Genomic DNA, 25,587 nt, shown 5'->3' with positions numbered 1-25,587 from the left:
TGAAGTATAATCCGGAAACAAAAAATACAGTACTGACTGAATAATTATCTGGAACTCTCTTAATTGAATCGGAGGCAGTCCTAAGAGGACGAACAACAGCAACGAACACGGTCGTTCCGATAACGACCAAAAACAAGACACGGCAGACGCGCTCAACACGCTTCTTCGAAAATCTCCGAACATACTACTATCCACCACAGCATTGTACAGTACTTATATTCAGCCCCGCGAGATGGCTCCCCGGCGCGCCGTCTCTGATTCAGAAGATTCCGAGTCCGAGAGTCAACGCGGCGGTCCACCGTCGGACGCGCAACTGGAACGTGCGCTGCGCGATACCGTCGCTCGCGTTTACCGCTCGGGGAACCTCGAGGAATTGACCGTGAAGCGTGTACGAGCGGCTACGGAAAGCGCATTGGGCTTGGAGCAGGGGTTTTTCAAGGGACATGAGCGATGGAAGGCGGAGAGTGATCGGATCATTCGAGAGGAGGTGGTATGTTTTCCATTTCACTGGGTAGTACTACTATTGGTGAGACTGATGTTGTCTGTCCACAGGAGGCACAGGAAGCCAAGCAAGATGAGCCAGAGCCCGAACCTGAACCCGAGCCTGGAGTGGAATCTGAACCAGAACCTGCAAAAGAAGAAGACTCGGAGGTGAAGAAAGCTACCAAGCGGGAGTCTCCCGAGGACCTGCCAAAGCCGAAGAAACGGAAAACGACTTCCGAACCGCCTGAGTCGGAACGAGTCGAGTCATCCGACCTTAGCGATCATGCCGAGGCAGAGTCATCGGCAGAAACTCCCACGGATACCAAGAAGGAGCCATCGGAGCACGGTGACGAATCCGAGAGTGAAATGTCCGTCCTGATAGACGAACCGCCCAAGCCAAAGAAACGGCAAAAGAGCACCGAGCCTGCACCGAAAAAGGGCAAGCGAAAAGCGAAAGCTGCGGCAACGGACGATCTGGACCCTGATCAGGCAGAAATCAAACGGTTACAGGGGTGGCTTGTCAAGTGCGGAATCCGCAAGATGTGGCATCGCGAATTGGCACCGTACGACACGCCGAAAGCGAAGATCAAGCACCTGAAACAGATGCTGGAAGACGCCGGGATGAAGGGCCGCTATTCGCTCGAGAAAGCGAAAAAGATCCGAGAAGAGAGAGAGCTACAGGCGGATCTCGAGGCAGTAAAGGAAGGAGCCAGTCGCTGGGGCGCTGAAGAGGCGGACGACGGAAAAAGACGAAGGTCCAACCGAGGGCGTCAAGCGCTCGCTTTCTTGGAAGACGAGGGCGATGAGTCTGAGTAGGGATATACTGTACTATGGATGTCCGGGACTATGGGTATGGATTATGCCGTCATTTCTGGGGCTTCCCACTCATGCGCTGCGCGATCACGCTGAACACGGCGACGGAGGAGATAAAGAGCACGAGGTTGTAGAACTGGTCCTGTCAGTGCGCCGTCCTCGTCTCCGGTTGGTTGCGACTGACCGCAGTGCGAGAGTATTCGTTCTCCTCGGCTTCTGTGCGCGCCTCGACAAATAGGCGTCGTAGGTTGGGGAGATTAGCCTGTGATGTTATGTTAGCAAGATCTATCTATGAACGGAATATACCCACCATCTTGTACTCCAGTTAGATGAAATTTGAGAGGATGAGTACTTCAGCAGTGAAGATGGTGAGGGCGGCTGTACAGTACTACTCCCAACTCGAACTGAAGCTAGATTTGATGCCTCAGGCATTCAGGTAGGAGGCTGATAGGGTATCAGTTGATGCCTCAGGCCGCAATGACCAGCTTCACCAGTTTATCGCCAGCTTTCAGATCACGACGAATCTTCTCGACGAGGCTGGTCCTGCGCAGCGTGAGAATGCGAGCAATCGCCCCTCAGTGACGACCTCGATAGTGCCCGGATTCTGCGCTGACCCGTGGCGGACTCGGAGTGCTCCCCGCCATCCACCACCCACCGCAAATCTTTTGACCTCACGGCTCTCGTTCGGCGCAGTCCTGCAACACGATGGCGATCAACCGACTTCGCGGGGCCTTTAATGTGCCCCGGAAGGGCGAGACATTTGAGCTCCGGGCGGGGCTTGTGTATGTTTTCTGCCTGCAAGAGTCCCTTGGGAAGGATGCTGACGGATAGGCGGGCAGGTCACAGTTTGCATATGAGCGGTATGACGACTTGCAGATACTCTTGGGCGGGACCGGCATTGACGATGCGCAGGAAGGAGGCGATCCAACGGACGATCATGGCGATGACGCTGGGCAAAGATGTGTCGGCGCTGTTCCCGGATGTGCTCAAGAACATCGCGACGAACGACCTGGACCAGAAGAAGCTTGTCTATCTCTACTTAATGTGGCTGCCGTCGCTGCATTGTTTTGACTGTCTGTTGCTGACGTTTGCAGGAATTATGCCAAATCACATCCCGACCTTTGTATCCTCGCCGTCAACACTTTCGTACAAGACTCGGAAGACCCAAACCCCCTGATACGAGCGTTGGCAATCCGAACAATGGGCTGTATACGGGTAGATAAAATGGTCGATTATATGGAGGAGCCGTTACGCAAGACCCTACGCGATGAATCGCCGTACGTCCGCAAGACCGCCGCGATCTGCGTCGCCAAGCTGTTCGACCTCAACCGGACCATGTGCCTAGAGAACGGGTTCCTGGAGATGCTGCAGGAGATGATCGGCGACCCGAACCCGACCGTGGTGGCGAATGCCGTGACCGCGCTGGCAGATATTCAGGAAATGGCGCCGGAGACGAAAGCACTGGAGATGAATTCCAACACGTTACGCAAGTTGTTGCTGGCGCTGAACGAGTGCACTGAATGGGGGCGGGTCACGATCCTGACCGCGTTGGCGCAATATAAGACGGACGACGTCAAGGAGGCGGAGCATATCTGCGAGCGGGTAGTTCCGCAGTTCCAGCATGTCAACGCCAGCGTAGTTCTGGCGGCCGTCAAGGTGGTATTCCTGCATATGAAGATTATCAACCCGGAGCTGGCCGCGTCGTATCTCCGGAAGATGGCGCCTCCGTTGGGTACGTAGTGTTATGCGGGGAAATGGGCGGTTGCTGACTATGATATAGTAACGCTGGTGTCGTCGAAGCCCGAAGTGCAATACGTTGCCTTGAAAAACATTGATCTAATACTGCAGAAACAGCCGGATATCCTCATCAAGGAGCTGCGCGTGTTTTTCTGCAAATACAACGACCCCCCGTACGTCAAGTTCCAGAAGCTGGACATCATGGTGCGAATCGTCGACGAGAAGAATGTGGACCAGCTGCTGGCGGAACTGCGGGAGTATGCCTTGGAGGTGGATATGGACTTTGTGCGACGCGCCGTGCGGGCCATTGGGCAGACAGCGATCAAGATCGAGAGCGCATGCGAGCGCTGCATCAACGTGCTGCTGGATCTGATCAACACCAAGGTCAACTACGTCGTCCAGGAGGCCATCGTTGTCATCCGTGACATCTTCAGGAAATACCCGGGCTACGAGAGCATCATCCCCACGCTCTGCAAGTGCATCGACGACCTGGACGAGCCGAACGCGCGGGCCGCGCTGATTTGGATCGTCGGCGAGTATGCGGAGAAGATCAGCAACGCGGGCGAGATCCTGGCCAGCTTTGTCGAGGGGTTCAACGAGGAATTCACGCAGACCCAACTGCAAATCCTGACGGCTGTCGTTAAGCTCTTCCTGAAACGCCCGGACAAAGCGCAAGGGCTGGTCCAAAAGGTCCTGCAGATGGCCACCGCGGAGAACGACAACCCAGACATCCGAGATCGCGCGTACGTATACTGGCGCTTACTCTCGAACACGACGGACCGCAACGCAGCCAAGAACGTGATTCTCTCGCAAAAGCCGCCCATTACGTCGACGATTCCGTCGCTCCCTCCGGCGCTGCTCGACCAGCTGCTAGAGGAAATGTCCACTTTGGCGTCGGTCTACCACAAGCCGCCGGAGCAGTTTGTTGGGCAGGGTCGGTTTGCCGCGGATGCAGTGCAGAGAGCTGCCATCGAGTACGCCTCCCTTCCCTCCCCCCTCCCCCTTCCACTTGAAGGATCTCTTGACTAACGACATTGCAGGGAACAAATCCAAAACGCACGCGAAAACCCCCTTGCCGCCGCCGCCGCCGCCAGCATCACCGGATCCGGACAGGCCCCGGCCCAAGCACCCGCCAACGCCGAGAACCTCCTCGACATCGACTTTGACGGCGCCGCGCCGGCATCCGCACAGAAAGATCCCACCACGCCTTCGGGTTTCTCAGGCCTGGAAGGACTGGCCGGCACTCCCATCCGCAGCGGCACCCCGACGAGTCCAACAACCACCACCGCTCCTACTACTACCACCACCGGCAGCAATAATTTGGATGACCTGCTAGGAGTCTTCGGCAACGGCGCCCCACCCGCTCAGAGCAGCACCGCACCCGCTGGTGGCTCCGCTTCCGCCGACCTGTTGAATGGTCTCTCAGGGTTGAACCTTGGTTCTTCCTCCTCCGCTAGTCAACAGTCAGCGACGGATGGTGGTAAAAGTTCGAACAATGAGGATTTGCTGTTTTAGAGGGGGAGAGGATAGTGTTCGTTTCGAGTTGCATATGCATGCCATGAATGACTCCTTTTCTTCTTTTATAGTTCATTGTACAGGGATAGTTAGTTGCCGTTGGCGATCAATATACAGTATCTTTTGTTGGCTTTTTTGAGAATGATCCAGTAAGCTGGGTATTATTGGATAAAAAGACGATCCATATGATCAACCAGCAACCCTACCCAGATCTAGAATACAGCAGTTAAACCACAACGCCATCCCCAATCCCAATCCCAGTCCCATTCTATCAATGCTCAGTATGTAATAACAACCCCAAATGCAAGCAAGCAAATTCAAATGTAACGCAATGCAGTCACCGTCTAAACCTCCCCTTTCCCTTCCCCTTCTCATTCCGACTCCGAATCTTCAAGGCACGATAATTGGCGTGCGCCTCTGGATTGATCTTACGCCTCTTATTCTTGGCGTCCTTTGACGAAGACTTCGACGTGGTCGTATTTTTGATCGCCGAGAGCGCCGCTCGAACCTTCTGGCCGAACTTGTAAGTCGAGGACGAAGGCAATTCTGGTTGTTGTCGGTGGGAGTCGTCCTCGTTGTTGTCCTCGTTGCCGCTGCTGTGGCTGCTGCTTGGGCGGTCAAAGAGGAGATGAGGTTGGGTGGATCTCTTGGATGGGGTTGATGTGAGAAGCTCGTCGTCGGACTCGCTTTCGGCATGATCGCCAATGGCGCCGGGGATAGCTGTGCATGGTTTCTTGCGCGGCGGGATGACGGGTTTCAGCTTGACGAGGCGGGTGGTCCGTTTCTGACCGCGCTTCTTCCGCGCAGGCTGGGGTTGTTCTGGCGGCCGCTCCTCACTGTCTAGGACAGGAGCAGGCTGTTCTGCTTCAGGTTGCGTCGTAGTCTTCTTCTGTTCTTCCTGCTTCCGCTCCTCTTGGATCTCACGCAATCCCTGGACCAGCGCGCTCAGGCTCTTGCTGCCGAATTTTGGTTTCCGCATCGCTATCGGGCTCAAGTCACCGGTCACGCAACGGTTGGAGCTTCCCCGACGGAGGAACATAGGCGTATCCGACTCAAGGGGATTCGTCTGGGCCGTCGGCGCAAGCTGTCGAGGCTGGAACCCGTTCACTTCATTCTCAACCACGGATGCGTACCGCATAGTGCTGGGTGTCGCGAACAGTCGGTCCAGGTAGAGCTTGCTGGACGACGGCGGAGACGCGCCAATGTCCTCATTCTCATCCTCTTCGGCAATGTCCGCCAACTTCCGCTTCCTTGATGGCGTCTGCAAGGCATCCGCCCCGAGACTCGCCATACGCTTGGCCACTGGTGTTGCCGTGCTGCCGCCAGAAGCGGACAGCAGATCGAATAAGCCAAGAACCTTGCCGTCCCGCTGTGGCGTAGGACCCAGAGCCGACTTCAGCGGCATAGGTGATGAAGCCTGCTTGTGGGCCGTCGGGGTGCACAGCTGCCTCATCGCGGCGGGCGAGTCGTACGGGTCCAATCGGGCAGGATGCGACGGGGGCAGTCGATCCAAATCCTTGCTCGGAGTCGAAACTACACGCTTCGACGCCTTGCGCGGCGTCTCGACGTGTCCTTCGTCGCCCGAACGCTTCCGTTTCTGCTTCGAGGGTGTCTGCGCGGCGGTATTCTTGCTGGATTCCTGCGCGCGCAGTCGATTATAAAACTTGTATTTGGCAGCTTACACTTCCAGTCAGTACTGTCAGACCTCTGAGAGGGGAAACGACGTACCGATCGCGGCATCTTGCTTGATGTCCTCGCGACTCGCCTTGCGCCCTCCGTGAGTCGCGGCGAAATTCCTCTCCCACTGTTTGAGCTCTGCGCGCAGGGCATCGAGCTGAGTCGCGTCGACTGTAGTCGTCATTGTAGTCGTCGTAGTGGCCATTTTCTCGTGAACAGGACTCGCTTTGCACTGAGGGTGAAGACTACAATGGATTGTTTTCGAGTTGGAGAAGCGCGTGTGGCGTCTGCGCTAGTCCTATTTAGGAATTTACGCGTTATGCATGCACAACGTTCATAAAGCCCGAAAGCGGTAATCTCCGTCGTTATGCGGATCAGTATGAGGGTTGCTCGAAGGAACCCGACTGTTTGTTAGCGACTGCTAGCAAAGTTCGAGCAAGAAGCTGTCCCAGTGGGAAACCCCTCTCGGCCTACCCTACCATCACAATACGAACTTCGGTCGCAATTCCGCGCGGGGCAGTGAAACATGCCCCTCAGTCGCATTCTTCAACATTTATCCAACCTGAATCACGAATATGATGATTCATCACTAGAACAGGAGTGCGCAGTTTCGGCAGGACGGCGACAGCACAGTAGTATATAGGTAATTCCCAGAACGAGGTGATTTCTAGCCTCAGCAAAACATAAGAGCTACAGGTCGGCACAATGGAGAGGCATTACTTCGAGAACAAGGTCTACACCATCACTGGTTTGGCCGGCATCGGCCTTGCCATCGCAAAACTCCTTCACGAGCGCGGCGCCAAGCTGTCACTGGCCGACATCAGTCAGGAGGTGCTAGACAGCGCATTCACGCAGCTGGGCCGCGACTCGGAGAATGTGCTGACGACGGTCGTCGACGTGCGGTCCGCCGACGCGGTCGACGCGTGGATCGACGCCACGGTGGCCAAGTTCGGCAAGCTCGATGGCTCGGCGAATATGGCGGGTGCGATTGGGAAACACCATGGTATCCGTCCGCTCATCGACCAGGACGACGACGAGTTTGACATGATCATGCGCGTCAATGTCTACGGCTTGAAGAACTGCCTTCGGGCGCAACTGCGCGCCATCACAAAGACTGTGGGGACGGGAAGCATCGTCAATGCCTCGTCCGTGCAAGGTCTGCAGGGGTTCGCTCTCCATGCGGCGTACTCGGCCAGCAAACACGCTGTCACGGGCCTGACGAGATCCGTGGCGAAGGAGGTAGCGCCGAAGATCAGGGTCAACGCGGTTGCACCGTATGATTTAAGACCACTTAAAGAGATTGTCTTCCGCGGATGGCTGACTGTTGTCCAGAGGATCGATCCAGACACCGCTCCTCGACAGGGCGACGGAAATCACCGATGGAAAGTTGATCGACATCAAATCCGTCCTCCAGCGCGTTGGGAACCCGGATGAGGTTGCTCATGCAGTCCTGTATTTGCTGAGTGACGCATCGTCATATGTCACGGGTGCGATCTTGAGTGTCGACGGGGGGTGGCATTGTTAAGCTAGTTGCCGGTAGGCTCAAATTCATTTTGAGATACAGTTCTCCTTCAGCTTTTTTCTCCTTTGAGCTGCTGGCCCGAGCTTGAAATTGAGACCACGAATGACCGAGCCAAGACCACGACTTTTGCTTTCGACGGCAGGCTGTTCCATATTTGGGACTGTTGAGATCGCTTAAATTAATTCAGCTCTTCTTATTCAGCCGTGTGATCTGCCCTCAAGATACGTAGATCTCATGGAATGCCAAGGAAACGAGATGATCAACCTCCTGAGAAGCTGAAATGCTTACAGTATCTCGCTTGCGAGGCACGGCCTGTTTATGAGAGCTCAGAAAGTGATATGTACGGAGTAGTCAACGAGAGTTTCTTTCGGCTTTGACGAGCTGTAGCGACGCTATCAACCTTCCAGGAGCCTGATTCAGGGGAATAGAGTTCAGAATCCGCTGTGCGCTTCTCCTTTCTCACGCTGACTCATCGCATTCATCGGACCTTAGAACTATGTATACACTATTCAGGATGTTTGTTGCGAATCCCTGCAATTTGATTGAGCAGTTACGAAGGTTTGCGGCTTTGCGCCCAAGTTAACAAGTTGAAGCAACTCAGTGTCGATCCGATGATCCCTATCGATCGTTGCCGTTGGGTTCGTTGGTGCGATTGATGCTAAAATCTTACTTAACTATCGGTCTTATTTTCGATGAGCTAACAACTGCAACGATTGGTATGTACACCAAATGGAACGAAACGTTCCTGTCGCTGCAACATGAACCAGGGCATGTTGCCGTCTTTCAACAGCACTACTCCGTGCCACGTCAATTATAGTAGGTACCTAGTACCTAGTATGTATACCTACCGGGTCGACAGGTTGCATTGATATTCTCTCCAGTCTTGGTAACCAAGGTAAGTTGAATCCTGTCGTAAGGCGCAAGCAGGGAACAACCACCATCTCAGGGGAGCGCAAGCACAGCTTGAACCCCTCGAAGCTTGAACCCTAAAGTCACAGGCTAAAGCGACACCCTGGCCACTCTGCGCCACGTGTTGGCTGACCACTGACTCGTTGGCTGGTCAGCACTTTGACCAATGGCGGAGCTTGACCTCTCCAAATACCCACTTTTGTAAATACCCGTAATGAATTCATTCCTGTTACAGTTAAAATATCGCTTCATTGGCCAGTTCTGTACTAGTGTATTTCTCCGCGTTCTTCGCTACTCCGGATTCGTCAGATCCTCGTATTGCCCGTAACATGGTGATGTCTGAGATTCATGCGCAGTTTGTCCTCGATTTCTGTGCTCCTTAAGACAATGACGGCGGCTCGATCTTTCCTTGCCTGACTCCAGACCCGTCCAGGAGCTTGATCATTCTCTCAGACTCGGCAATTTTGAACACAAACTGGGAGGTTCATGTCTTACATAAGCACCAATGCAGTCTAGCCACCCGACAATGTGGGGCCTGCCCCATGTCTCCCCACAAACCTGAGGGAGTTTGGGGAATTTGGGGGATTTCCTCTCCGCCAGATCGCTTCGATGGAGTTTGAACAGCCTTCGTGGGCTCATTGGCATTGGCAGAATCCGGGGAACGATTCCAATGACTCGGCCCGAAACAGTTGAGTCTAGATTCACGAGTCGAGGTGTGGATGGAAGCTCCAGTGTGGCAATTATGATCACTTGGAACCATGGAATCGGTCTCTGAGCGCAAAGCGAGACGAGCTGTCAACAGCTGCAGGGAAGAAAACGCTGCAGCCGCATGTTGCTTTGCATCTTGCTGAATGAAGCAAGGTTCATGGCGGGCAAATGCCAGCACTGGCTGCAATGTCTTTGCCAGCGCTCGATTGTATTGGTCGCAAAGTCGTGCGGTTCGCCATCGACGGAGTTTAAAGAGACGCCGTTCCTGTAGCTAATCCATAGCTCCGTTAGCTTGGGCCAGCTGGGTTCGGCTGCTCACTTTGCTTGGCCCATGGCCCCAGAGTTCGATGAGTCTTTGACGAACCAAATCCGACGGCTCTCAAGTCTTACCCGACAAACCCTGCACCCCAAGCCCACTCCTCACCCAGCTTGAGAGTTGATACCTACCTATGTACTCCTTACTCCGTACCGCCTTCAAGAACATCCTTGTCCCACGGGGAAGCCCCGCAGATCCTAACCCAGATCGCGTCAAAAGAAGACCTCGTAGGCTTGGCGCGACACCGTTGGGACCGGCTCTTGGTCGGAGGGAAATCGTTGACGACGTTTGTCGGCTAGTGCAAGCAAGCCTAGCAGTATTTTAAACCTCTGATCGCCCAGCAGTCCATGGTGCTCTACTTCACTGGGATCTAATCCTACAGGAATTGCACGCTACTGGATCCCTGACCCGGCGCTCTGCTCTCTCTCGAGGACATCATGGGTGGTACTGCTGACGCTGAGCGCGGCACTCCCGCGCTCAAGTACTCAACTCGCAGGTTAGCTTCATTGGATCCCAAGTCATCTCCAGCAAGAGCCCCGCGCTGATCATTTGATTCCGCATAGCCATGCTCGCGAGTTCGATATTCCCGGCACAGTTGATCTGAACGCCAGGGAGGGCGAGCCCACTGGCTATGGGCAGGCATTGTATCCAGTGCCATCGGAGGATCCGAATGATCCTCTCCAAGTAAGCATTCATCCCACTCAATGCCTGGTTTGTTTCTTTGATGGACGACGACACCAACAAGGGTTGATTGCAGTGGCCGAATTGGAAGAAAAATGCAATTTTGATCATCTGCGCACTGTACTCGTTCCTCGGCAACTCCGCCCTCACCGGCCCGTCGGTGTACATTGCCATCTACGCGGAACAGTTTGGCGTCTCGGAAGCCAGGGCTTCAGCGCTGATTTCGTACCCGAACCTGGCGTTCGGTTTTGGTGCGTATCCGCTCTTTGTGCCGCTGCAGGAAACGCTGACAGCGTACCAGGAAACTTCTTTCTTGTGCCCCTGTATCTCAAGTTTGGTCGGCGGCCGGTGATGCTGATTTCCATGGCATTTGTATGCTTCCCTTCCTCTCTCTGAGAGTTTGTAGTTTGCTGACCCGATACCAGTTCCTGGGCGGCTTGATCGGTGCCTCCCAAGCCAATTCCTACAATAGCCTGATGGTGTCCCGAGTTATGCAGGGTTTTGGCAGCGGGGTCTGCGAGGCTCTGCCGGTGCAGTTGGTCAATGACATCTTTTTCCTGCACGAGCGCGGCAAGCGGCTTGGTTACTATACCAGTACGTTGATTCCATCGTTTGGTCTTGACAGTTTTCGCTAACGGTGTTATTACTACTAGTCTGCCTCTGCCTTGGTGCGGTGGCACCCCTGTGGGCAGGATACATGCTTGCGGGCGGCTACTCGTGGCGCCTGTTCTTCTACGTCGTGATTGCGGTTCAGGGCGCACTCTTCATCGCCGCCTTCCTGTTTGTCGAGGAGACCAGCTACAAGCGGGAGCTTCCCAAGGTCTCGCCCGAGGGCTCGACCGTGGGCGACAACGAGAAGCTGCAGGAGCCCACGCACACCGAGACCGTCACGCCCATCCCGGAGCGCAAAACGTTCCTCCAGACGCTGTCGCCACTGGGCAAGTATGATCCGGAGGTCAGCTTCTTCATGACCATGATCCGGTCGTTCACCTATTTCCCCATCCCGGCCGTGTTCTGGGTGATTACAACCTACGGTAAGTAACCAGAGCACCTTGACTCTCCCGGACGGCGCCCCCCCCGCTGATGGAGACCACAGGCATCTACATCGGTCTCGGTGCGTTCTCGTTCAACTACGTCTTCCCGCTCAAGATCATGGAAGAGCCGTACAACTGGTCCGAGACCAACTCGGGCTTGATCGCCGTCGCCACGCTGATTGCCTACGCGCTGGCGCTGCCCTTCACGACCACCTCCGACCGTCTCGCTGCGTACCTCACGAAGCGGAACAACGGCATTCGCGAATCGGAGATGCGCCTGGGCGTCCTGCTCTTCCCCATGCTCATCGCCCCCGCGGGTCTCGTCGTCTTTGGCTTCACCGCCGAGCGCAATCTGCACTGGATCGGCTACTTCGCCGGCGTCGCCATGGACCAGTTCGCGTCGTACTGGTACTTCACCTTCACGCTGGCCTACGCCGTCGACTCGTACTACGCAAACACGTCGGAGATGCTCATCGCCATGAACCTCGGCAAGCAGGCCATCTCGTTCGGCATGAGTCTCTACCTGCTCGACTGGGTGCTCGAACATGGATACGCCGTCGTCATCGCGGGTATCTTTGGTGCTGTCTTGCTCGCGAATAACTTGGCAGTTATTATCTTCATGATTTGGGGCAAGCGTATCCGTCGGTACACGGCGAACTCGTGGCTGGGCAAGTTGCACCAGCGTACGGCGACGGTGGGGATGACACATTAATGGCCCCGGGTGCGATGATGCTTTTTAATCTTTGTTCTTTTTTTCATGTCTCGTTTTGTTTCAAGATCTTGTAAATGGGCGGTCTAATGAATTTGGTCGGTTTTAATGCAATGTCTCCAAGAAAGGGTTTGTCAATCTCGACCTCGCGTCGGTAGTACTAGCATCACCGTCCTATCGCGGTATCAGATGAGCAGATTTGTGTTCCCCTGACATCAGATAGAAAACGTCGAACTCCATGTCCATAGTGTTCCGCCATGCTTCGGCAAACACGAGCCCGGTTATCATCAAATCCATGATCTGGACACGCAAAGAGTCCAAGTAGAACTCCCCAAATGTAGTTTAGTCGAGAAGATACAGGATGACAGCATATGGAATCTCGATAAGAAATATCCCGCTGCAGCATTATACATCCGACCTCTGACACTTGCCAAATATACAGACCAAAACTATACCCTTCACAGATCTATACAGCAGTATGTTAGTAGAAATCATAAACACCCAACATACCAACCACAATGACCCAGTAGGTAAATACTTGTATGAAGACAAAAGAACAGCCCAACCAACCCACTCCCATGATCGAGACCGAGACGCCGCAGCACCGTCGCCGCCCAAAGCAGCTATTTAGGAAAGAAAGTTTCAATAATTCATGCCGTTCGGACGCTCGTCATACCCAGGCTCCATGCCGGCATGGTCGTCGAGGAACCTATACCCGCGACCACCACCACCACCGCCGCCGCCTCGCCCCCGTCCACGGAAAGAGCCGCTGGAGGGAGGACCGCCGCGTCCGCGTCTCGCGCCAGAACCGCGACCGCGCCCTCCTCCTCCTCCGGGATGACCATCTCCACGGCCACCTGGGCCGCCGCCTCCACGACGGGGGCTGTGGTGGTGATGGTGATGGTCATGGTTGGGATTGTTGGTGCTATTTCGAAGATATCGTCCCTGGTCGTTCGGGGACGGGGCTCTTCCGGAGTGGTGGTGATGATGATGATGGTTCGCCTGATGATCACGCGCGTCCCGCGCAGGATTCACAAGGTCCTCGCCCGGCGTGTCCGGGTGGAATCGCCGTTTCTGGGTTCGGTGGTTGTTGGTGAGTCTGCCCGACCAGCCACCACCTTCGCCAGGGCTTTCCTCCTCAATGCGCAGCAGGACTTTCTCACCCACGGCCGAGTCGAATTCGATCGCTTGGGACTCCGACACGGGCTGCCAAGTTTGGATCCGCGAGGCATCAATAGGTCGCGCGCCCTTGCGCACGGCCAGGACAATGATTGGGGTAGTATCCACGGTGCAGATTTGCTCGGTTTCGTCGACGGGCTGGACTCGCGCCGCCCAGACGGATCGGTCGTACACGGCGATGCCCGTGACGCGCCAACGGAGCTTTTTCCCCATGCCGCCGACCTTGTCCAGGATCGCTTGCGTCGCTGGTCGCGGAGAGATCATCACGTTGTTCGCCATGTATTTCAAGTCCGTGTTGTCGGTGACGGACGTCGGCAGGAGCGTTGAAATCAAGCGGGTGGAGTCTGCATGAGAAAGCAGATATCCCGTGAAGAAGACCTGGCGCTTGATCTGCAGCCTACCATACGGAGACTTCGTCACGTTAAGTGCCGGATCATGATATCGGCTGTTGTGGGAATTGATCATCTTTTGCACCTCCGCTACCTCCACTACCGGATCGAGATACTTGGTCTTCTCCACAACGTGAACGACCTCGGCCTTGATCGGTTTACGTGGCGATCCGGGCGACAAGAACTCCAAGTTTGCATTCTCGAAAAATTCACGGAATGCTTTGACGCTGCGAAAGTCAGTGGAGAACTTGGCAAAATGACTCCTAATACCTACTGCTTAACCCGGTCCTCGTACACGCGGATCTCGTCCGCTTGATAATACGTCAGCATCAGCTCCCGCAGAAACGCCTCTTTGAACAGAATCGTGCTGGCGAAGTGTTCGTTATTCGGGCCGACTTCTGGCTTCAGACAGATCAGATCGAATTCCAACTTCCGGCTGGCGACGATGCGCTTGATGATATCGGCAAACCCGGCCTCGCCGCGGCCAGTGAGCAGCACAGTCAGCGCATCTTTCTGCTGCATGCTCAGCTGCACCAGCTCCACAACCTGCTCGTTCCACCATCCCTCCCATGCGCGCTTCTCCTCAATGTCGGCGCCTTCGCCAGTTGCTGTCAAAAGGTTTGGGTCATGCCACCAGCCGCCAGCGGCAAAGCCGTCGTAGCTCTGGAGGAAGCCGATCGTCAAGCCATTCCACACCTGCGGGTTCGGAAGAGGGCTCTGGAACACTGTTTGCCGTCAGCCGGGAGTTCAGGAACTTGAGATCGAAACCGGCGCCGTACATGTGTTGTCAAAGTCATAGACATGGATTGCTCTGATTTGATTCACGGCTGCCCCAGTCAGCACGGCATTCATCTGTAATCGCGTCGTCCAAACGTACGGGGAAGATCCCGATTATTGCCCACCGACCATCGCTTCAAACTGGTGGTGGTGTGCGCTACCGGCGGTCGCAGGCCCTCGGTCACGGGCAAATCACGGTCGGGCGATGACATCGGCTCGTCTGCGGTCGGATAATCCAAGAGACAGGAATTCTAACACGGAGAGGGCGCCATGCCGGAGCTCAGTGGCGTTGATCGAGGCAAGGGAGATGTTTTCATACAAAAGTCGCAAGTTACATAACCCGACTCGGAAGATAAGTAGTCGGTTATTGAGTTATCCCACCGTTCCGCCACCAGCAGGCCTCTTGAAAACGCGCAGGTTATGCGGCACTCAAGGAGAGATGACTCAGATGAGAATGATCGGCTGAGCTGCTTTTCTCAAGAAAATGATATATGTATTTATGCACACATTCCAAGCATAGAACATTTCCACGCCGCGTGGCAGCTACTGCAAATAATGGATTTGCAAAACAAACATTGCAAACAAGCTGCAAAGTGCAAACTAATCATGCATTTGCAAACAGGCCATTTTGCCCGCGTGCCGCGGCATGCTCCAGCGGCGACATCAAGAGCAAACCAAACCACCCAGCATGCGGCCAGTGCTGGATCCGTCTGCCCATGCCCGACGATGTTGATATCCGACAGCAAGTCGCCAACAAGACCCTGCAAGAGGTAGCCCGCGATCGCGACGGCGACGGCGGCGCATCCAACCCTTGCGTCATCTGCCTCGAGTCCATCACCGAGCCGGCCGCCGCGATCCCCTGTCAGCACGCTCATTTCGACTTTGTGTGTATTGCCAGCTGGCTGCAGCAGCGGCGCGCGTGTCCTCTCTGTAAGATTCATTCCCTTGACTCGGAATTCCGGTGTTTGACCGACTGATCACGCCCAGGCAAGGCAGAGATTACCGCCGTCAAGTATGACCTCCAGTCGCCGAGTCCGCAGGTCTATGTCCTGCCGCCGGAACCCTCTTCGACGACTCTGCCAGCAGCGCCGTCGCGACCTAGGCCAGTTCATCGGCCGCGTCGGATAATTGCCGCGCCGCCCACCACGACCGAGCCTGGCGATGCGCTGGCGCGACGGCGACACGTGTACCGCCACCAACTGTACTCGCTGCGCGTGGGATCAAACCGGCTGTCGCAGTACCGCGAGCTAACTCCGGACATGTTCAACCGGGATGAAGAGCTAGTGTCACGCGCGCGCCGGTGGATTCGACGCGAACTGCAGGTTTTTGAATTCCTGAATCCGGATGCCGCCAGAGACACGGACTCCGGCCACAACCGAGAACGGGGAAGACCGCGGCCCGGCGAGCAACGTCTAGCGAGTCGGCGGGCGAATAATGCAGAGTTTTTGCTCGAGTACATCATCGCCATTTTGCGCACAGTCGATATCAAAGGCAGTGCGGGGCAGGCGGAGGAGTTGCTACAGGAGTTTCTGGGCCGGGACAATGCGCGGCTGTTTCTGCACGAGCTGAATTCTTGGTTGAGGAGTCCGTATACTTCTCTCGCGGACTGGGATCGGAATGTGCAGTACAAGGACAGCCCGGTACAGAGATCAGCGACGGGTTCTACGAGTGACCGAAGTGATACGCCGACTAGCCGGTCCTCAGCCTCCAGTAGTCGGTCCTCGTCCGGCCGGGTGTCGAAGCCATATCACCGTAGGGCGGACACCTGGCGGCCGGATGACCGGGCGCGACGGATTCAGCGGGCGAGAGAGCGGTACCAACCGGATTGATGGCTGTGTGATTAACGCAGTACCATTGTACATGCATGTGATATAGACGAATAGAGTATGTACATGCAGAGATTCTTCCGTTGCGAAGTTCATTACAGCGAGGTCTTGCGCACGCGCTCGCCCTGGTTGTCAGCCAACACAAAATCATGCTCAAGCATCCAGAACCCTTCCTTGTCTTGCCCATCAACGACCCGCTTGAAGGGCTTGGTGTTGTACTTCTTTGCCAGCTCCATATCCTCCGACCAGACGATCTCCTTGCAGAGGCTGGTCTTTGTGCCGAACACGGGGTCCAGCGTCAGCCGGGGAGAAGTTTTATCATACAGGGCAGTATTAAGCGGTTCAAAGTCTGGATGAAGAATCAAAAAGTGCTGTACCTTCGTCAGTATATCACATTTGTCCAACGGCAAGGATGGGAACATACCACATGCGCCGGCCTCACCGGCTGCCGATTCAACAACCTAAAGATCCTACCCACCGGCCCATCATACGGCACCGGATAATCCACCGGCCTAACGGCGTTGATATAAAACTCGCCGTTCTCGTTTGTCCAGAACTTCCCACGGCAGTCCGGGCCCTGAATATCCGGGTCCTGCATGTCGTACTTGCCGTTGCCGTTCGTCTCCCAAATGTCCAGCAGCGCTCGGTGGATAGGGTTGCCACGGATGTCCTTGACGGTACCCCGGATGAGCATCGTCTCGCCGGCACCCGACGAGGAGATGCTATCGCCGAGCTCGAACTCGTGCGCAAAGTTGTGGAAGGGACCCAGCACACTGGACTCGGTCGACCCGGGCATCTGTCGCGAGTTGATCGAGTCCACCAGCGCGGAGATGCCCAGGATGTCGGACAGGAGGATCATCTCCTGACGTTCTGGGGTGCATGCTTGTCCTACCTAAATCCCTTTCATCAGCATCTCTTATTATCCCCGGACCCGAGGGTTTGGATGACCTACATCGGTCAAGAACTGCCATGCAGCCTCCCACTCATCCCGCTGCAACTCAACCTCCCGTATGAAGTCGTGCGCATGCTGGATCAGCCGCGAGAACAGGAACTTGATCCGCTCGTTGCTCACGTTTGAGCTGATCTTGATCACATGCTGCGTGAGATTCTCTGGCGAAATATCCTTGAGTTCACCCTTGGGAGCGTCTGGCGGCAAGGCCGTGATGTCGTCGAGGTTATGACCGTTCACTCCATTAGAGCCATTCATTTTTCCGGCGCTGTTCTTTTCTTTTCTTTTTTCTTTTTCTCCCTCAATAGGTTTCCTCTGATTCGAGAGTGTTGATTCAACTTCTCCCCGGTTTCTCCGGAGTATTAATAGTCTATCTAGAAGCCCCATATATTATATATATCCGTTTCATATCCGCGGCCCTTTCGTTCCCGGATTCCCCTCATCGGATGACGTTTGCTCTATATCCGGGGCAAAATCTATGTCGAAGAGCAGAAGAGAGGAGTAACGAACTAATAGAGGCTCTTGGGCCACTCGGGCAATTGGAAATTGGCAAACCTCGCCGTCGCTCTGGGGAGGCGTGGGACGCTGGAACCCCACATGGAGCTACAAGCTATGACGTTTTGCGGTTTGACAAACTTTGTCTGGCAGAAGAAACCCGGTTCAAGTGGTGATTTTCCCGACGTTCAAAATACCAAGATCATCTAATGTACATGAGTCAGAAATAATACCATCCACGTGGTAAACCAGTCCGGAAAAAAAAAAAGAAATTACGCTGACACAAAGCTCTTGATGTCTGCAGAGGGTTAGCTCGGGCCTCCGCATCTCGGTATATCGTCTCGGGAATCAACTTACTCTCCAGCCATCGCACGTATTCGTTCTGCTCCTTGACCTGGATGTAGTCCGGAATCACATTGGCCAGCTCCGAGTTGATGCCACGCTCCTCCAGGTACAGCTCAAAGTACTTCTGGAGCTCCTCGTCCAGGTTCTCAAACGGCGGGCCGCCGTACAGGCTCTGGCGGTCCCAGTCCTTCTCCGCAGTCTTCGCGTAGGCCAAATCCGCCTTGGGGAAGTAGGCAACGTCTTCAATGTCGAACACGCCGTCCTGAGCCGTCGTCTGGATCAGCAGAGCGGCGCCGTTGGGCTTCTCGATCGTCACGTTGACGCGAACAGGGAAGCCCGGCTCGGTGATATCATCAAACTCGCGGTCCGAGGGTGCCACGCGGTCCTCGGGGTGCACGCCAACACTACCCTGGCGGCCTTGGTTGACCGCGTGCGAGGACTCGGGGTAATCTGCGTCCGACAGGTCGTCAAACTCAGGCTGCTCAGTAATGTTCTGAAGATCGGCCACTGTAAAGTGGACACGGATACTACGCTACGCGTTAGCATCCAGTGACAGCCAATGACTTTGGGTGCGGATTCTGTACTCACGTCTCATTTCCGAATTTCCGAGTCAGAGTCACTTCTTGCTCGCCAGGGTTATCCGTAATCTGAATCGTTAGCTCTTGGGGCCCCGCCAGTCGCATGATCTGCCATACCTCCCAAACACCGCCCTGCTTCAGCAACTTGACATTTTCAACAGCGGCATCCAATCCCTCCATTCCGGAGGCCTTCTCATGCCGCAATTCCTCCTCGACCTTGGCAATGAGCTCGACATCGCCTGATCCTGGTCAGCCATCTGCTTCGGAAATGAAACTCGCAGCAAGCAATTGCAGAACGGGTGCTGCTGCAGGGGGAAAAGTACCTTCACCGGCAGGCTCACGAAGAGCCTTCGCTGTCGAAAACGGCTGAATGCGCCCGGACAGGGACTTGGATGTCGAGACAAACAGGCTCGGACGCTGGTGGGCAGCTTGCCACGAACGGGCCGCAGGACGGACGGCCGTCGACAGCGGCCGAGAAAAACGAGGAACAGAGCGAGCCACGGCACGCAGGGACATCATTGTGAACGGCAGTACCTGGAATCGAAATGGAAACAAGCTTGAATGGATGAGAGAAACCAACAGAGCTCAGCGGCAATGATGATGTTATGTTTGGGCCAGAGTCCAGAAAATCTTCGGTACGGCCTAGCGCCAAGACCAGAGAGCAGGTTGTGCCAAGACGAAACTACAGTAAGCCGACATGATTGGCCAGTTGATCAAAGGAAATCAAAATTATATCAAAGCCAGGATTCGAACCACCGACCTCTCATACCAGCCACACACCAGCCACGATGCACAGTGGATGCATTGTACATCTTGCCCGCGACAGTGTCAACCATCAACAGCATCTCTCAACACAAATACTTCATCCTTTACAAGCCAACTGACTCTCAAAATCGAATAGCATTATTTAGCGGAGATAAACGAATCGATACATAGTAAAATTAGCATTCGGAGCAAAAAGTAAAAGAGTTAAAGGTGCCTTCTTGAATCTCCCTCAAGTTTGACCTGGCCTTTAACTCCCCATATCATCATCGGCGCAACAGGGTTCCGCGGCTGGGGAGATCAGCCACCCTTGCAACTCGGAAGTCGCAGGCCTACCAACTAGGCCATTGCCCCTAGACATGTACTGGGGCTCTGGAAATTGTGAGTGATAGCTGGCGTCGAGATGCCTATCTGAGAAGGTGGTGATGGTTTGTTCTGTTTGGATGAAAATGCATTCACTGTGAGGTGGCAGGCAGAGAGCATTTCGATCAAGGGTCAGAAAGATTTCTCGGTATTCGACGGGAGCTGCAATCCGACTACTAATACCTCCAGGTCGGCAGTATAATTTAGAAATGAATACTAGTTAACTAACGTCCAAAGGATTCCAGATTTATCTTTTATACCGACTGTCATGCATGTAGCGTGATGCGAAGGCGTATATTCCAAAAGACGGTGCTGTCTTGAAGTCCAACTCAATCTTCAGATGTCCTGCAGTGCCGGCTTCGGGGCAGCACCGGGATGGCCCAGCTCTGTTTTCGCCAAAATTATGCCTCCTGTGGCCTACCACACATTCAATTGGAGGACTTCATATTGGCGAGTTTTGCGTTCCCACGGGCTTGCTCGTGTCTCTTCGTAATAGAAACCAGTGGCCAGGTTCGAAGGAAACGGGTGTCATGTCGAAATACATCATGATACGCCTCTGGGTGGGAAACTCGATGGCTGCCGGTGCCCGTTTTCACAATATCGAATGAACTTGATCGTACTTAGGCTCGACCACTCCCCATTCCACTCTTGTAATTGCCGGCGAGAATCTTCATCCGTGACATCGGGCATATAGAAACCAGAACGAAACTCTCTTTCTTCGGCCTGGATACGCTCTTGGAGTAACTCCTCACGCTTGCTTGGCGGTCGACCTTTTCGTCGCTCTGCTCGGAGTTCTTCAAGTTCGGCATCGTTGCGGTGGATCCATCTAGAAACAGAATCAGCAAAAGCCCATTGGCAGTTCAACCCACCTGCAAAAGCGTACTGTTGAATGGCTTTCAAAATTGTCTCGTCGGAGAGGGTGAGAGGCCCCGTTGCTTTTGTCAAGCATTCCTGAAAGTATGCCACTCGATCAACTGCCGTTACTCGGTTAGAGAATCATCCAGCCCGGGGTGACCCCTGTGTACTTACGCAAACCCTGTCGCGCCTTCATCGTAGCCGAAGCGACACGAGCCAGGCGATCTTCCCGAGCGGCAGCACGGCGGAGGAGTTTGGCATCACGGCTCTTTTCATGTACCGTGAGATTGCCGCGCTTTTTGCGCACGTTCTTTTGGACTTTTTGAAGGTCTCGAGGCATTACTTTATTGAACGCGCAAACACACAAAGATTCAGAATAGCACTGCTACGCAAAATTATAATCAATCTACAAACATAAAGTACCCTCGATCACACTGGAACTTTTTTTCTGCCCAAATCAAAGGCGGTGAACCCCAGACAATGGGGGCGCATCAGCCAATCAGAGCGAGCCTCGCCGAAGACAGGATAAGCTCGTCGCGTCCGGCGCGTCAAGATCCTCTCTTGTTGAGCACTTCCCAAGACTCAGAGCCCACGTCCTGGCAATCTTGTTGGTAGAAGTCTTGAGTTTTGGCCTTGTCGTCCCATGTCTGGGTTACCTGCATCTCATCTCCCCTGAATGACCATCATCATTGCTCCCGTATAAGCATTCACGCTCCTCGAACTTCATGTAAACATTGCTTTTACTGGTGACCTTATTTACAGCAGGTGGCCGAAATGGGGATCAAAGGTGAGTGGCATGTCCGCCAGTCAAATAATGCACTGCTGAGCCGAGTCACAGGACTTCATGGGCTTCTCAAATCCATCCAGAAACCATGTCATTTGAAAAAGTTCAGCGGCCAAACCCTCGGCGTGGATGCCTACGGATGGCTGCACCGAGGCACTGTGGCATGTGCCATGGATCTGGCCTTGGATAGGCCAACGACAAAGTCAGTTAATCCAGCCGGGTAGTGGTCTCCCCTCGCTGATCGTCTCAGGCATATCGAGTTTGTCTTGCACCGCGTCCGCATGCTACTCTACTTCGGCGTCACCCCGTACCTCGTGTTCGATGGCGATCATCTTCCTAGTAAGGCTGTAACCGAGGCAGAGCGAGCGAAGAGACGGGAAGAGAGCAAAAAGCTGGCATTGGAACTCCAGAGTAAGGGCAGGACAGGGGAGGCTTACCAGGAGTTCCAAAAAGCTGTCGATGTTACCCCCTACATGGCTCGGCAGCTAATCGAGGAACTCAAGAAGATGAAAGTCCAGTACGTGGTGGCGCCGTACGAGGCGGATGCCCAATTGGTTTATCTGGAGCGCCAAGGGATCATCAACGGCATCATCTCGGAGGATTCTGATCTGTTAGTTTTTGGTGCCAAGCGCCTGCTTTCCAAGCTCGACCAGCATGGCGACTGCATCGAGATTAATCGCAGTGACTTTGCGGCTTGCCGCGACATTAGTCTCATCGGATGGACAGACGCCGACTTCCGCCGCATGTGCATCCTCAGCGGCTGTGATTACCTTCCTAACATTCCGAAAATGGGCATCAAGACTGCTTACCGCAGCATGCGAAAATATAAGAACGTTGAGCGAGTGCTAAAAGCGCTTCAGCTTGAAGGCCATCTGCAGGTCCCCAAGGACTACCTGGACTCCTTCAAGCAAGCAGAACGCACTTTCCTTTACCAATGGGTTTTCTGCCCAAAAGCGCGGAAACTTGTGAACCTGACTCCCCTGGATGGTGATGTTAGACTTGAGGATATGCCTTACATAGGAGTTGAAGTCGAGCAGGAAGTCGCCGTCGGCGTAGCATGCGGGGATCTCGATCCGTTCACCAAGGAGCCGATCAATCTCAAGCCCTCAACAGCCTCACGGACGATCCTCGGTCCTGTCCGGAGACACATGCCGGCGCCGTCCGCGGATCTGAAGCCCGCCAAACCGATCGACTCATTCTTCACGCCCAAGCGGGTGCCTTTGGCGGAGTTGGATCCGAACAGCCTAACTCCATCACCTACGCAGCAACAACTGCTCGAGCGTCATGCCAACAATTCTTGGGAGCCTCGCCTGGTAAACCAGGATTTGACGCCGTCTTCCTCGACGGGTTCTGCACGTTCTACGCCCAGTTCGGTTACTCGATCAGCCGATAGACGAGCTTCTCTTACGCGAGCGTCGACGGCGCCGACTTTTCCCGCAACGAAACGGCAACGTCTCTGCGCTGAGACTGATGACGAGGAGCTTCCAGCTTCCTCGGAAGGATGTCAGAGTCGGTACTTCGCCAACGCTGAGAGCAAGCTCAGTGGCAGCGGCCAGGAACTCCCACGAGTTAAGAAATCGCGCAGGTCGACCTTTGGCGTTTATTGTGATGAGATTGAAGAGGATAAGAAGTCTCGACCTTCACGAACGCCGTTGACTGAAGCGAACTCAGAGATTGGAGATTCTAGCCGCGATGCTGCAGCTGCTACTGTCCCCGAGCCGCAAGGGACAAAGGCAGCCCGCCAAGCTGGCGAGGATGTAGTTTCGGGGAGCCCAAGAACGCGTCCTAGCGACGAGACAAAGACGCAGCCCACATTGGATGCCGATCCATCAAAGGGCGCCTCTCTACTTTCTCGGTTTGCTTTCCAAGCCACTCCTAGCCAAGCATCGTCGGGAGCGCCCAAGGCGCGCAGAGAGGATATCGAGCTTGCCCTGTCGACTCCATCCGCAAGGCCTAGTAATCACGTGGTTCGCCAACGGCTCACACCGCTGCAACGGCTCGGTCAAAGCGCGCTCACCCGGTGCCGATCAGTGGACAGCATTGCCGCCCGCAACATGCTGACAGCCGCCAGCCGCGATTCTGGTTACGAGTCAGACTTTGGGAGGGATAGCGAAGAGACACCGATCAAACAATGCGCTCAGGGCAGCGAAGACCAGATTATCCCCTGCAGTGAGGACGAGGGAGAGGAGGAAACAGACAGTCGTCCTCGAGCAACTTTGGATCTCAAGCGCTTTTCGTTTATTCCGAAATGACATTGGAGTATTATTGGATGAACTGGCGTTGGGCACGGTGGGATGCGGTTTCGGCGTTTGGATGAGGCAGAGTGATGTATACCCAGGCAGTGTTTGTATTGAAGTATGTACTTTAGACGCATGAAGTCCTCATTGTACTTGGTTCATGAGGGCATCGTGATGATCTTCATCAGGACTCGTTGATAAGCTGCCACGATCTGCCAAGACCGCTGCTTAGTTGTCAGGCAGAATCAGGCAGCGACTTTTGATTACATAATCACCCGATTGGATCATCCGCTTCACGCTAGTCCCAAAGCGGTTAGCGTCCACTCTCCGCTTCCCGGCCAACGGACCATAGTAAACACAGCGGGTTGGTCCAGCCACCAGCTTTGCGACGACCAGCCACCAGGAACATTCGTCCATACTTTGTATACCACCAGACCTTTTTTGACATTCTTTTGATCGCTCATTTTAGGTTCATGCTCAATGTCTGCTGGCAGAGGAGACTGCATTTAGTGTGTTAAGCCGCGGCGTGACACTGGCGGTGTGCATGTCGAAGCCGGGGCTACGAAACTCTCTCTCCAATCTCTCTTTTAGAGTCATTTTCTACAAACCATTGTCCTACGTCCGGTACTCAAAGCCGTGAGTCTGACACTGTTTGCTTGAGCTGGCAGGACGATCGCGGTTCCCTATATAACTATCGATTCTCGAATTCCATCTCTGTTGCGCATTCCAACGGATCTGCCACATTCCGACGAGAATCGAGCACAACGAGTGCCTGTTGTCAAGTTTCGGTTGCACGTAGGAGCAGTGCATACATTCCTCGCATTGATTGGGAAGGGAAACATTGGTCATTACACAAGCCCGTTCTGAGCGGGCTTGACGCCAAGAGATTCCTCCTTCTCGGAGGACCGAGAGGCGGGCTGGTGAGGGAGAGGGACCGGGCTGGGAGTAGTCAGGGAAAGCATTTACAATGGTCGACTTTGCGGAACTGAGGAGAAGTGGGTTTTCCCGATGGGCAATGGGTTTTGAGAGACACATAGCTGACGGCGACAAGGATTTCTTCTCCATGTGGGCTATCATCACTTGCTGATGGTCCTGATCGCAGTTGCGATCATTCTGCTATGTGAGTCTTCCAATCAGGGCTACAGTTGAGTTTCTTCGTGACTAACTGCAACAGCGCTCTTACTGGCTGGCTGCTCATCATCCTCCCCGCAGATGCCGTCGATATTTCTAATATCCATGTACTACCAAAGATACGAGCCCAACTTTGATTCCGCTCAGGTCCAGCCGGATGTGGTAGGGGCCATGGCGACCATTGTCGGTGGCGCGCAAATGGAGGTTCGCGTGGGATATTTCGGCATCTGCATACAGCCCGATGGCGGGTCATTCGTCTGCAACTCCAACGCAACGGCCCTTGCCGATCTGGTCAACGTGGATCAGGATCCACTGAATTTGATATGGATTGCGTCAACGTTCAAGGATGCTGTCGTCTTTCCATATCTACTGTAAGTTCCATCCTCAGTCTCTGTTGTAATCATATCCTCTCTCTAACTGGGTGTAGAATCGTGGCCGTGATCCTTTCATTCTTCTGCTTTGTCCTTCTGGCCACATTCCCCGGATGGCATGAAGAAATCGACGAATCTGGCTCGGAAAAAGAGGTCAAGCCAGTCCCCTCGCGAGCTGTCTCGCAAGTCGCACTCGCCCTCATCTTCATCGCCTCCGTCTTCGTGCTGGTATCCGTTCTATGGCAGCATACAGCCTCGGTCGCTGCCAGCACGGTGGCGCAGGACTTTGGCAACGGCAGCATGCGCAGCGGAGTGGGCTCTTCCTCAATGGTCCTCGGTTGGTTCGCCTTTGGCCTGCTGGTCCTGGTGACGATCGGCCTTTTGAGCTTCATTCTCGCGTATAAGGTTATGAGGGAAATTACGGATGAAGAGGGATGATTTA

The 25,587-nt window shown here is 54.5% G+C and overlaps 14 protein-coding genes across 14 annotated transcripts; 7 read left to right on the top strand and 7 right to left on the bottom strand.

Moving 5' to 3' along the window:
- Window positions 1–232: 232 nt before the first annotated feature.
- On the top strand, window positions 233–1,299 carry VTN31DRAFT_3505 (uncharacterized protein; the record flags this gene model as incomplete). The annotated part of the gene is made up of 2 exons (XM_069403792.1): window positions 233–490; window positions 553–1,299. 2 exons carry the CDS (start codon window positions 233–235, stop codon window positions 1,297–1,299), a joined length of 1,005 nt encoding a protein of 334 aa, XP_069260830.1.
- An 84-nt stretch (window positions 1,300–1,383) lies between these two features.
- On the bottom strand, window positions 1,384–1,728 carry VTN31DRAFT_3504 (uncharacterized protein; the record flags this gene model as incomplete). Its single annotated transcript, XM_069403791.1, has 3 exons — window positions 1,384–1,432; window positions 1,481–1,558; window positions 1,607–1,728. The coding sequence occupies 3 exons, from the start codon at window positions 1,726–1,728 to the stop codon at window positions 1,384–1,386; spliced, it is 249 nt and encodes an 82-aa protein (XP_069260829.1).
- A 273-nt stretch (window positions 1,729–2,001) lies between these two features.
- VTN31DRAFT_3503 (uncharacterized protein) lies at window positions 2,002–4,548 on the top strand (the record flags this gene model as incomplete). Its single annotated transcript, XM_069403790.1, has 6 exons — window positions 2,002–2,078; window positions 2,136–2,156; window positions 2,209–2,340; window positions 2,391–3,028; window positions 3,077–4,007; window positions 4,074–4,548. 6 exons carry the CDS (start codon window positions 2,002–2,004, stop codon window positions 4,546–4,548), a joined length of 2,274 nt encoding a protein of 757 aa, XP_069260828.1.
- A 337-nt stretch (window positions 4,549–4,885) lies between these two features.
- Window positions 4,886–6,430, bottom strand: VTN31DRAFT_3502 (uncharacterized protein; the record flags this gene model as incomplete). The annotated part of the gene is made up of 2 exons (XM_069403789.1): window positions 4,886–6,225; window positions 6,277–6,430. 2 exons carry the CDS (start codon window positions 6,428–6,430, stop codon window positions 4,886–4,888), a joined length of 1,494 nt encoding a protein of 497 aa, XP_069260827.1.
- A 500-nt stretch (window positions 6,431–6,930) lies between these two features.
- On the top strand, window positions 6,931–7,750 carry VTN31DRAFT_3501 (uncharacterized protein; the record flags this gene model as incomplete). Its single annotated transcript, XM_069403788.1, has 2 exons — window positions 6,931–7,499; window positions 7,558–7,750. 2 exons carry the CDS (start codon window positions 6,931–6,933, stop codon window positions 7,748–7,750), a joined length of 762 nt encoding a protein of 253 aa, XP_069260826.1.
- A 1,285-nt stretch (window positions 7,751–9,035) lies between these two features.
- VTN31DRAFT_3500 (uncharacterized protein) lies at window positions 9,036–9,301 on the bottom strand (the record flags this gene model as incomplete). Its single annotated transcript, XM_069403787.1, has 2 exons — window positions 9,036–9,092; window positions 9,152–9,301. 2 exons carry the CDS (start codon window positions 9,299–9,301, stop codon window positions 9,036–9,038), a joined length of 207 nt encoding a protein of 68 aa, XP_069260825.1.
- An 816-nt stretch (window positions 9,302–10,117) lies between these two features.
- On the top strand, window positions 10,118–12,107 carry VTN31DRAFT_3499 (uncharacterized protein; the record flags this gene model as incomplete). The annotated part of the gene is made up of 7 exons (XM_069403784.1): window positions 10,118–10,176; window positions 10,244–10,364; window positions 10,438–10,612; window positions 10,663–10,733; window positions 10,787–10,955; window positions 11,015–11,395; window positions 11,458–12,107. The coding sequence occupies 7 exons, from the start codon at window positions 10,118–10,120 to the stop codon at window positions 12,105–12,107; spliced, it is 1,626 nt and encodes a 541-aa protein (XP_069260824.1).
- A 639-nt stretch (window positions 12,108–12,746) lies between these two features.
- Window positions 12,747–14,661, bottom strand: VTN31DRAFT_3498 (uncharacterized protein; the record flags this gene model as incomplete). The annotated part of the gene is made up of 4 exons (XM_069403783.1): window positions 12,747–13,899; window positions 13,947–14,397; window positions 14,452–14,499; window positions 14,550–14,661. 4 exons carry the CDS (start codon window positions 14,659–14,661, stop codon window positions 12,747–12,749), a joined length of 1,764 nt encoding a protein of 587 aa, XP_069260823.1.
- Window positions 14,662–15,165: 504 nt separating this feature from the next.
- Window positions 15,166–16,278, top strand: VTN31DRAFT_3497 (uncharacterized protein; the record flags this gene model as incomplete). Its single annotated transcript, XM_069403782.1, has 2 exons — window positions 15,166–15,379; window positions 15,437–16,278. The coding sequence occupies 2 exons, from the start codon at window positions 15,166–15,168 to the stop codon at window positions 16,276–16,278; spliced, it is 1,056 nt and encodes a 351-aa protein (XP_069260822.1).
- Window positions 16,279–16,370: 92 nt separating this feature from the next.
- Window positions 16,371–17,482, bottom strand: VTN31DRAFT_3496 (uncharacterized protein; the record flags this gene model as incomplete). Its single annotated transcript, XM_069403781.1, has 3 exons — window positions 16,371–16,646; window positions 16,700–17,167; window positions 17,228–17,482. 3 exons carry the CDS (start codon window positions 17,480–17,482, stop codon window positions 16,371–16,373), a joined length of 999 nt encoding a protein of 332 aa, XP_069260821.1.
- A 509-nt stretch (window positions 17,483–17,991) lies between these two features.
- On the bottom strand, window positions 17,992–19,161 carry VTN31DRAFT_3495 (uncharacterized protein; the record flags this gene model as incomplete). Its single annotated transcript, XM_069403780.1, has 5 exons — window positions 17,992–18,017; window positions 18,077–18,591; window positions 18,653–18,711; window positions 18,760–18,881; window positions 18,966–19,161. 5 exons carry the CDS (start codon window positions 19,159–19,161, stop codon window positions 17,992–17,994), a joined length of 918 nt encoding a protein of 305 aa, XP_069260820.1.
- Window positions 19,162–20,310: 1,149 nt separating this feature from the next.
- Window positions 20,311–20,962, bottom strand: VTN31DRAFT_3494 (uncharacterized protein; the record flags this gene model as incomplete). The annotated part of the gene is made up of 3 exons (XM_069403779.1): window positions 20,311–20,593; window positions 20,651–20,741; window positions 20,797–20,962. The coding sequence occupies 3 exons, from the start codon at window positions 20,960–20,962 to the stop codon at window positions 20,311–20,313; spliced, it is 540 nt and encodes a 179-aa protein (XP_069260819.1).
- Window positions 20,963–21,396: 434 nt separating this feature from the next.
- On the top strand, window positions 21,397–23,658 carry VTN31DRAFT_3493 (uncharacterized protein; the record flags this gene model as incomplete). Its single annotated transcript, XM_069403778.1, has 3 exons — window positions 21,397–21,409; window positions 21,461–21,608; window positions 21,657–23,658. 3 exons carry the CDS (start codon window positions 21,397–21,399, stop codon window positions 23,656–23,658), a joined length of 2,163 nt encoding a protein of 720 aa, XP_069260818.1.
- Window positions 23,659–24,610: 952 nt separating this feature from the next.
- On the top strand, window positions 24,611–25,583 carry VTN31DRAFT_3492 (uncharacterized protein; the record flags this gene model as incomplete). Its single annotated transcript, XM_069403777.1, has 4 exons — window positions 24,611–24,638; window positions 24,695–24,763; window positions 24,818–25,145; window positions 25,202–25,583. The coding sequence occupies 4 exons, from the start codon at window positions 24,611–24,613 to the stop codon at window positions 25,581–25,583; spliced, it is 807 nt and encodes a 268-aa protein (XP_069260817.1).
- Window positions 25,584–25,587: the final 4 nt, after the last annotated feature.

Source organism: Thermomyces dupontii (genome assembly GCF_041956625.1).
Source record: "Thermomyces dupontii strain NRRL 2155 unplaced genomic scaffold VTN31scaffold_3, whole genome shotgun sequence".
Lineage (NCBI taxonomy): Eukaryota > Fungi > Ascomycota > Eurotiomycetes > Eurotiales > Trichocomaceae > Thermomyces > Thermomyces dupontii.
This window is presented reverse-complemented; position numbering and strand designations above follow the sequence as displayed.